This window comes from Curcuma longa, chromosome 1 (assembly GCF_044706935.1).
Source record: "Curcuma longa cultivar G26 ecotype Majalengka, Jawa Barat chromosome 1, ITB_CL_G26_1.1, whole genome shotgun sequence".
Taxonomy (NCBI): Eukaryota; Viridiplantae; Streptophyta; class Magnoliopsida; order Zingiberales; family Zingiberaceae; genus Curcuma; species Curcuma longa.
Window position 1 is genome coordinate 12,372,247 of NC_133861.1, and position 10,930 is coordinate 12,383,176.

The 10,930-nt window shown below is 35.2% G+C and overlaps 1 protein-coding gene across 1 annotated transcript; it reads right to left on the reverse strand.

Annotated features, from left to right (window-relative positions):
* Positions 1–1,647: 1,647 nt before the first annotated feature.
* On the reverse strand, positions 1,648–10,607 carry LOC141824360 (uncharacterized). The gene is made up of 13 exons (XM_074711635.1): positions 10,486–10,607; positions 8,581–8,659; positions 8,337–8,397; positions 7,530–7,576; positions 7,330–7,422; positions 7,116–7,206; positions 6,095–6,143; positions 3,903–4,019; positions 3,671–3,818; positions 3,054–3,146; positions 2,914–2,982; positions 1,980–2,022; positions 1,648–1,897 (listed from the first exon to the last, which is right to left on the reverse strand). The coding sequence occupies exons 1-13, from the start codon at positions 10,605–10,607 to the stop codon at positions 1,797–1,799; spliced, it is 1,113 nt and encodes a 370-aa protein (XP_074567736.1). The 3' UTR covers positions 1,648–1,796.
* Between the last annotated feature and the right edge of the window lie 323 nt (positions 10,608–10,930).

A 10,930-nucleotide genomic window follows, 5' to 3' on the forward strand; every position in this document is an offset into this window, starting at 1 on the left:
AGACACCTTAGAAAAGCTCCACTTTTGCCTGTTTCGTTTAAAGTGGTCTCATAAAAAGCGATGTTTTTAAAATTAGGCTCGACCAATTATATAGACACAACTATAAGATGTTGTATATTTTCTAACTTCATTTCCAAGTTCCAACGATTTAACAGATTGAATAATCAATTATAGTTTGTATTAAATGGATTGATAAAATAACTCGAAAGTCCAATATATCCGAGAATTCATTCTAAAGGATAAATGCAGGCCAGGCATGTATAATTGGCGCTAGGAGGAGAGCACATTGAAATAATGCGAAAGTGACCCTCTCTCTGGCATTAATGTGAGATGGCTTTAAGCTGATAGATAGATTACGTGCATCGTCTCCCAAGACAGGCAAGTTGATCTTGACTCCGGCCTAATACATGAAGTCGAATCATACACGGAGTGGTCGACGCCGTTTAACTTGACAAAAATGGTGGTGAATGGCACGGACACATCCACCATTGCTGGCTCAATTTGGGTGCTTGACATGGTGATGAAGATGGCTCATGCTGTTCGGCCGCGCAAAAGACAGACAAGTCGATGGCCATGCATTATGTACAACGTACATTGTTCCTGGCCTTTTAAAGCAGTAACATTAGGGATTGGCAATCGAGTAGACTTTCATCAACTACTCACGATGTCTATCCACAAAATGAGTTCCAATTTTGTCGGTTTGGATCCATATATAAAATCTCACAGAGATAAATTGATAAGATTTAGCTGAAAATTTACGTTCAGGATCGGACGTACATGTATATATATTTTACCATTCTCTTGCAAATTCTTCTACTGGACTTTCAAATTTAGCTAGCCTGCAATCTTCCAGGAAAAATAAAAATGAAAGATTTCGTGTCTGCTTTTAATTTTGTCATCCTAAACAGCTCATGTGCCTCCAAACTTACTTCTTGTATTTTTTTCCTGGCTAAGCCTAAACAGATTCCCCTTGAGGGCCTATCAGCTGTCTGATCAGTATAAAATAGCATGGATCATTAACTCCACGCCAATGGCCATGCATGCATGTGTTATGACGATGGAGATTGTTCGATAAACAATGTGGGCATGTACACAGCAAAGCGTACATGGCGTGAGTCATAGCCATGTGTTTGATGTGCATTGTGTAGGCTCTCTTTTGTCTCTACTCCTGTTTGCTTCGCGTGAGTCGCTGGCTACTTCAAAAACTATACTGGATGTGATCTCTGGTTCTTGTCAAGAGTCTCAACAAGGCCTCTTGTGTTAGTTAATGCTTGCTTAATAAGGTTGAGACATTAGGCAACACTAATTAAACCTTAATCTACATGTTGCTCTAGTGCCCCTTCAATTATTGGCCTTCTTGACTAGCTTATTATATGTTAAAGTGAGCTTTAAACCAACTTTCAAGGGCTGGAAATGCCATAGACAATCTAATATACTTCACGTGAAAACCTAGCTCAGCTAGCCTACTTATTACGTTCGGAACTTGTCGATTAATCTAACAATTGCAAAATTATTGCATGCTAATGAACGATCTCTCTGGACTTGTTTGGGAGGAAAAAAAAAAGGGGGCAATTTGATCCAAGAAAGATATACTTGCAACTAAGATGTGTTTATTGCATAAATGATATTAAATACAACGGTACAACACATGAAAACTTGCTGGAAATAACATTCTCGTCTGCACAGTTGTGCAAAAGTACTCCTGTTCCAGTTATTTCTCCCTCGGTAAGACACTAGTGACAATAGGTCTTACAAAGAATAATAGAGGATAAAATTTAGCCTCAGAATAACAGTTATCATAGAATGATTTCTTCTTGAACACTGACGTTAAGGGTTTTGTTTGGCAGAACAATACTATTGACCACCACAACTTCATCTTCAACTGCAACTGCTTCTCCTGAATTGAAAAGGAGAAAAAAGAATATAGGTGAGTAGAATGTCAGAGTAGCATCATTAGCAACTACAAGAAGAGCAGCTACCAAGGATGGTGATCCCAAGTTTGGAATTGTAGTCTCCCTCGGCCTGCAATATCAAATAGGTGGCCAACATGATAAGCAAGTTTGATACAAACAGAACAATACTAGTTCAAGCATCTCAGACACTGCTAACAGGATACCAGAATACTAGTGCAAATGATATCCTTCCATACAGATTTTTTTTTTTAAAAAAAAGTCTTTGTACCTACATGTTCTAAGATTAAAATGGCCTTAGATTAAGATTGCTAATTGCAACTAAATCCAGTCAAAGAGTTGTAATGAGAGTTTCTGCCATGATAGTAGGATTTAGACGATTTTTCCTAGTAGCCTACAATTTAAAAAAAAAAAAAGAAGATGAGAGAGAGAAGTAACAATTTGTATGATATCTCTCTTAATCTCCCACAATGGCATAGATATCCTTTACAATATTTTATATACTTGTTATACTCTTGGTCTGGATCTTTAAATATCAGGAAAATATATTAAAGCATATCAAGCCCCACTAAGTCACACCTTAATAGGAACAACACTCAATATGACTCTTTGGGAAATTACCCTGTTATATGTCGCTAGATTATGATTAATGCTACCTCTGATAATCTAAGTCAAAGCTCTTGTATATTTACCTTGTGGCAGATAAGTTATGTTACTGTGGAGGAAACCTCAATATTTTCTTAGGTCCAGATGAGAAATATTATGCATACCATTTTTCTAGTCTGGATATGCATAATCAGAGGCAGTCTTCTAAGTAGCCTATCATTGCACGCAGTTATATCGAGTAACCGCTTATCATATGAAAAATCTCCACTCAGAAATAGCTTTCAGGGTCCAGTGGTGACCCGATCGCTGATCACCCATTGCTCAGCAAACATACAACTTCAGCTTGCTTGAGTGAAAAGGAAATGGTATATGAACAGAAGATAAGAAATAAACTTGCCTGTACCCGTGACCATTTCCCTATTGAACATTTCCAACAGACAATGGCATGTACAACAACAGCATTTTCCTGTCAAGAAACAGACAATAGTCAGGATCTAAAGTTTTATGAACTTCCAAAATAAATAAATTACTACAGACCTTAATTTCAGCATCATCCAGTACGATGCAGCTGATTAATCTCACACCAGCACCAATACGAGCATTTGCAGATATAGAGACATTACGACCTATCTGTTCCAATAAGTGCAACCACATTGGCTGATAAAAAAGGAAATCATCTATGACACCGAATTCCAACATAAGAGTGGGTGCTCCCTACTCTGGTTTAATTTTCTATTCTCTTCAGAAAAAATAAAAAATAAAATATAATGAAAAATCTGAACTCATGTTACATGCAGTCAAATCACTTTTAATGCATACTAGTATAAATGTAGACCAACAAAAAAAATAAAAAATCAATTACAAATAATTAAGGAGTCAGCTCCAAAATAAATCTGTGCATGTGGCAAAATAAGCTTAGCAACCTTGTACTCGATTGCCTATTTACAAGCATAAAGAGTTCTTAAAGAATCCTATCAATATATAGGCTTCCAGATTGAATACCATTTGCCCTTTGGAAGTAATTTAAATACCCAAATATTGGTAAATGAACCGGATTTGATAAATTACTATTATTATTATTTAGAAACAGCTAGTTTGTTCATTCAAGCTGCTATAATTCTCAAACGAAACATCAGAAGTGGCAATTACAGAACCTTCGCATTTGGATGTACTTTAGCTGATGGATGTATATAAACATCACCAATAATAGAAGCAGTTTTAGTGCCATCTCCAGTAGGTAGAAGATTTGGAGAAGTAAAACAATATCGAGCCAGGTATAAGGCAGAGCATTTTAAAGATATCCTGACAAATCATATGAATGCAACAATGAGTACAAGAGAATTCTGAACTAGAAGAAAAGAACTTTTTAAATTAACAGCTACTCGCCCTGGGGTCTTGATTTGTTCCCAAAAGTCAAGTGTCTCATAAGTATATAATTTCTTCTTCCCAGCAAGTGATGACAGTATATCCTGATCCAGCCTAAAATAGTCTACAGGGAGTGCCCTGCTTAAAACAAACATATCGACGAAGTTACTCTTCTGGAAAGCCAAAAAGTGCTGATGCAGCAATAATTCACCAAGAAACTGAATACCTAGGTGCATACAAAATATGCAGTCTTAAATGTCCATAGCCATATAAAAGATTGAAAATGTCGTGTCAAATTCATCTGCAACTACCATTAATTGAGAATTCCAATATGTTCATCTGAAGTGATGGAACACAATCGGTATTTCACATAGTTGGTATCAAATGTGGTGCATTGGTGAAACAGTTATGTAGTTAGAGCTATTGAATATCAAATATTCAATCAAGCTCAAGAAGCATGCACCACACCATCATGTAGTGGGGCATATTTTCACTCCAGCTAGGAATAGCATTTAATATAAAGTCCATTATTTTCTTCGTGACATAACTACTTTGAAGCAATGTCTAAGTCTACTTTCCAGAATCTTAGTCTACCTTCCAGAATCTTTCATCTGAACTCAAACTGGGCCTGGTCAGCAAATAAATATTACAGATCTACAAATTACAGCCAGTTCTATATCCCTAATTGATAAGCAATCAATTAATAGAGCAATGATACACTACATGAAAAATGTAGCATGAAACTCAATATGACACACTTCATGTAATGAGATCCACATCCATGCAGTTAAGTGTATCATGTTGAGTTTCATGCTACATTTTTCATGTAGTGTATCATTGCTCCAATTAATATTCCTTATTTTTGTGAACCAGGTATAGTGCTAGTGTAATCATTTCTTGTATATCAATAGATTTTTAGCAGACTATATTTTGCTTTGTGTATAGTTTATTTTTGCTCAATATAAAATTGTGTATAAAACTAAGGGTGGTCCTTTGTTCAAGGTAGCATTAAGCAGCATCCAGTGCAATAAGTAATGTTTGCATCTTGAAGCGCATACAATTAATCACTGATCTCTGACCAGGCGCCTCATGGTGTTCCATGATTTCACTCTTCCCATGGTCATGGTTCTTGTTAATAAAAATCTTGTTGAACTAACAATATCATGAACAAATGATTGCTCAAGTATCCATAGCATGCAAAAATGGACAATATCATGTTGTATCTCTGAACTTGCATGTTTTTTATTTTAATCCAATTTCTTTTTTTTATGAGTGTGCTGGTCAGTTTGGTCTCTTAAAGTACCAATAAAAATGTATTTTAGAAGAAGTTAAGATACATCTCAAAAGTAATATGGGAAAACTAATGGCCCATATTGCATATAATGTCACGTGGCAGTAGGGGTGAGTATTCGGTTAAAATCGAATCGAACTGAACCGAATTAACCAAAAATCGAATAAACCGATTTTTTTCGAACCAACCGAACCGACCGAATTTCCCAATAAAAACCGAACAAACCGAACCGATATTTTATCGGTTAATTCGGTTTTCGACCGAATTAACCGAATTTTTTAAATATTATAAAAATTTTATTAATAAATTAGAGATTGATAAATTTATTTACTTAAAATTTATAAATTATTTTTTAAATTTAATTAATTCGGTTAATTCGGTTTATTCGGTTTAACCGAATAAGAAAATTTAAAACCGAAACCGAACCGAATTAACCGATTTTTTTTAAAAAATAACCGAACTTCCGAAATAACCGAACCGAATTAAAAATTCGGTTCGGTTTGATCGGTTTATTCGGTTTAACTGAATTTTTGCTCACCCCTACGTGGCAGCAAGTAATTATTAAGAACAAAACCACTTAAATCATCTAAATATGAAAAATCCTAATACTTGTGTTTGCTATACAGAGTATTAAAGAAAGTTGTTGAACAAAAGTAGACTATTGTGTGAAAAGTAATCTTTCATTAATAAATCTCTCATCTTAACAATTCATTGTTGCACGTAAGAAATAAGAATGAATCACCTTCTTCAATTTTCCTTTCAGACATAGAATAAAGATTATAGTTGCAATTTTAAATATAAAGGGAATAATTTATTTATTAGTCAATAGATTAGACTATCACTATAAGATCAGGTCAAACTAAATTCCAGGTATATATATTGTAAAAAGGCACTACAAAGAGAAAAGCCAAACAGTTCGTACTTCATTGCTGATTGAAGAGCTTCAAAGCTGTTCATATGCCGCATGTGAGCTAAGAACAACACAATAGTGGAAAAATAAGCCTTCTCATATAAAGAACTGATCCAAGAGAACCAACAACACAATAGTGTTGCATAGTCTACAGCAATATGGAGGTCTCCAATAAGTGCAAGAGTTTCAAGATGGAAGATAGATTAAAAGACACCAAAATAATTATAAAGGCTCTATAGCGGTGCTATTATGTTAACCAAACAAAATCTTCCTAGATGTACAAACTTTTATCAACTCTTAGTTACAATCAGAAAACCTTTCCATAGATCCATTAGCAAAAGGAGAAACTTTTGAAGTTCTGATTCTATGAATTGAATGATTGAGTAAATAGTTTGCACAATATGATATTTAAATAACTAAAATCCACCTTAATCTAGAATGGCCGAATGAATTGAGTTCATCATGCTGACTATTCTAACATATACCTCTAGTATTTATATGTTTTACTTCCTAACCATCACTTCCTTTAATATGTTTCCCTAACTAATTATGTACCACCAAAACTGTCAGAAAACATGCAACTATTGCCAACAGAATCTATTTTTAAACTTAATCTAAAATCTAGCTGGCAAAAAAAATACCCATCATGTGCTTTAGTTTCGGCTCACATAGTCATCCATACTTCCGCATAAAATAGATAGTGAGCTTTAGAACTCAAGAAAGAACAAGGGCGTCGTAAAAAATTTCTCAGAAAAAATGATCTCAAACTATCTTATGGTAGATACTGGCGGGTCCAATTTCATGAAACAAGGACAAGTGGATGACACATAATTGTAAGTTCAATTAAAGAAAACAGGGACATGTGTCTTCAAGATACTACAAATATTAATACAAGTATTACCAAAAGTTCTACTATAATTGGGGCAAAAATATTAGCAAAATATTAATACTACTATAATGATTATATGAAAGGTAGATGTAAACATCATGAACAATCATCTTGCAAGATACAAAGATGAAAGAAAATATCCACCTTTGTCTCTCCTTTCTGTAAATACACCTTGGATTGCAGTAAAGATATCTGGTGTAAATATGTAGACACCACAGTTGATGAGGTCACTCACCTACAATAAAAAAAATTCATTGCCAGCATCTTCTAACTAGTTCAAAACTAAATAAATTGTACAAAAACTGGGACGTAAAAAATCAAATAATTTTATTCCAATGAGGAAGAAGAGCATACACACAAAAGTTTCTGGTTTCTCAGTATAGTGTAATAGTTCTTTTGTCACAGGATCTGCAACCAACTCACCAAACTGATTGGCTGATTCAGCAGATACCTAAAATTGATCAAATGAAAATAGAAAATTGTAATTCCAAGTATTTAAGATAACAGGTGGTAGAAATAAAATAAAAGTTAGAATAGTGACGAATAGAATCGATGAACCTTAATCACTAATAATGTTCCCATCCCAGCATATCTTTTATGAGCTTCTGCATTAACAAAAGAGAAAAAAACAACTTGAAAACCAGTATATCAAAGGATTAATACTCCAATTAATATTCAAGAGAGATATTCTAAGTGTTAAAATTTATGTTTCATGGAATGAAACTAATTTGGTATGAAGACAGGTCAAGTGGTATCTAGCAGAATTGTATCCCATTCATCAGTTCAAAAGGCCGACAAATCCAATTTATTTGAGCTGCAACATAAGCAACCTGAATAATGACCCAAAAAGAATCTTGCAATTATTTACTATGCAATCTGGCAATCCTATACCTTATACCTTCCGCGTGGAGAATGAATCAAAAAAGAATGTCTAACTTCCTATTTGCTTTTTCCATAGTTATCCAAACGTTTATGGCAAGGATCCAATGGAATGAACATTTATTTACAACTTCTTTCTCTATTTAACTACATGGAGTAACAATTACTTTGTGCTTCACAAACAAATGAGTCTTAGTAATCTTAGTGGCAGGGCGTTACACTTCCATATGGGAAGGCAATGTTAAAGGTGTTTTCTCCTAACTCATTAAATTCAAAATAGTAAGAGAAATATGACGAACAAAAGGGAGGACTTCATCATTGAAACAGAAAATGACCAATACTACTGTGTGATTGTTGTTCATGCAAGTGTACAACTAATTTTACATCATATAAACATATCATACTGGTAATTGAGGATATGAATAACATAATATTTCTCAGGTTCTGATAGGATTAGTCATTGAAAGAGTAATATCAGAGGATTACCCAGCATATCTGGCAAAGGGAAGTTAGAGCAAACATCAAAATTCAGAAGAACTAAATGGGACTGCCAAGACAAGACACCAGTTTAGAAGATAAGTAAGCAATAAAATTCAGAACAAACAAATCCTATGGAGCTAAGAAACTATCAGTAATGGAAGGAACAATGAACTTTTAACCTTCTGTATATACAACTATACAAAGTATTGAATATCAAAATGAACAGACAAGCAAAAGGGAAATGACAAACTGGATCGTCGTCCATGATATGATCTCTGAAACTATAAAGCCCTCCTGCAGAACCATGCGGCTTATCTTCCTTCAGATACCTTAAAGTTAACAGGCAAAGAAATTAGCAAAGCAACCAAACAAGAAGCCTCTAATTCTGAAAATTCATGTGGTAGTGAGAAACAAACACCGAACAGGAACTCTAAGCTCATTGGAGATAGCTGAAACGTAGAGCGCAAACTCCCTCTCCTCATAAAACCCAATCAGATTTGCACCAAGTTAGGGATCTAAACCAGAACCAAAAATAGTGAAATAAGTAATTTAGGACATACGAAGTCGCGAGTATCGAAAAGTGAAACAGCGAGAGACTTACTCTTTTAGTTTACAACCCAATATCGGGTGATGGATGGGGATCGCCTAGATTTAGGAATATAATCTATAAAAGGAATATGAGATTGCTTTGAGCAACAACATAAAATAAATAATAATAATGATATTTTACTAAACCTTATAAGTAACTTTAGATATTTTTGAAATTAACTAGTAAGTTTCATAATATTTAAATCATATATTATATTTCTCATACGTCCATCAATTAATTTTAAAATTTTAAATTATTTTAAATTAAAATTAATATATTCTTAAAAATCTTTTTGATATATTTATATCTTCATATTTAAATTTAATAGTGTAAATTGAGACAAATAATTTAAATTTAAAATATATTTTTAAAATTTTACTTTACTAATTTAAAATTTACTGTTCTCAATTTACACTATCAAATTCAAACTTGAAAGTATAGATATATAAAAATAAATTTTAAGAATATATTAATTTTTATTTAAAGTGATTTAAAATTCTTTAGATTCATTAGTTAGTTTTGTTCGAAATTGATTGATGGGTTTATATCATTCAAAAATTTAAAAGCTTGATATTTTTTTCAATAAAGAGAGTCCTAGAAATCTATTACTGGTGTTGATTAATAAGAATTATTATCTTAGATCTTGTCATGCTCCTCACGAATTAGACTTGTCGCGATACTAACTTCACTCGTCATATGTAAACTGTAACAATGTTAAAGCAAAATATATAATAAAATTAAATAACCTGATTACATGTATACTTTTGAAATAACTCTACTAGCGTTATTATGTATATGACTAATTACAACTTCCTGATTTATCTCCTTATAAATGATGATTGACCATGAGATAGTTGAAATGATGGATTCCACGTTATGCTGAAGAATAAAGAAAAAATTTATTAATTTAATAATAATAATACCAACTTGTTAATCAGTCATATTTTTAAAAAATAATTGATTTAAAATGGGAATAAATACACAAATCGAAGCTCTAGTGTTGAAAATGACTAGATTAGATTCACTTATACGAAAATGCGTCCTCAACGATTTATTTGACCAAAATATATCTGATTTTACGCCGAGAGGAACTGAAAACGTGCCTCTCCGTCCCGGTGTTGTCCCTCATGTGCGGCGGAGAGCTGCGGACTAGGTCTTAAAGGGGTCTGTGTCGATACCGGTGCCGATGCTGGGCATGGACTCTTACAGAGCATATGGGTCCACTAGCGGCTAGCGTCTGGACTTGCCTCTATAACATAGTCGAATTAGTCACATGTGGAAGCAACTTTTGCAGAACTGGAGGCGAAGGACTCGGTGTTACGCTACACGCCGGCCCACCTGCAGCTGGAAGCGGTGGTCTAGCTGAAGTATACGGTGTCTGCGGGACCCGCGAGCCATCCGGGTCGACAACGTGCGGTTCCACGTGGTCCGACTCCGGTTGGGGCGGCGCAAGGACGAGGAGTCGAGGAGGAAGTGGGGGCGACGGCACTTCCCGTCGGGGGGCCTGGGGATGGGTGGGGCCGGAGCTGTGGGCGAGAAACGCGAAGGGATCAAGCCAGTGGGAACCCCGAGCTGGAGCTAGAGGCGGCGCAGACAGCGAAGTGGCGTTTCGGAGGCGGGAAGGCGGCGAGTGTCAAGGCGGTGGCGCGGAGGGTCCGGCCCAACATTGCAAATGTCCGGCCCAACATTGCATAGATCATGAACTTTGCGTAGCAGATGCCTGGCCCAACATTGCAGCCCGGCTAATTCCTTGCTTCTCTGTTTCGATGTGTGTGATTCCAGAGTTGCAAAAGCAAATCGGCCATATATAAGATCCAGTGAACCTTGCAATGATTAGTGCACTGAGAATTTATAACTAGTTGCGGCGCTTTGTCGAGAAAGAAATTGCACTTATTTGGAAGGCAACATGCTGCGCATGTGGTGGACTAATGGCTTGACGTGTGTCCCCATCAGATCCACTTTTGTAGTCAAAAAATGAGACATGGAGTTGATAGGAGTTAGGCAGAGTGGA

What these genes read in the sequence shown, in the direction of transcription:
- LOC141824360 (XM_074711635.1), bottom strand. Translation starts at nt 10,607, where the DNA reads ATGTTGGGCCGGACATTTGCAATGTTGGGCCGGACCCTCCGCGCCACC. An exon ending in CTGAGAAACCAGAAACTTTT is followed by an intron (nt 7,207 to 7,329) that starts GTGTGTATGCTC and finishes TTTTTATTGTAG; the next exon opens with GTGAGTGACCTCATCAACTG. An exon ending in GGAAATGGTCACGGGTACAG is followed by an intron (nt 2,023 to 2,913) that starts GCAAGTTTATTT and finishes TTGATATTGCAG; the next exon opens with GCCGAGGGAGACTACAATTC.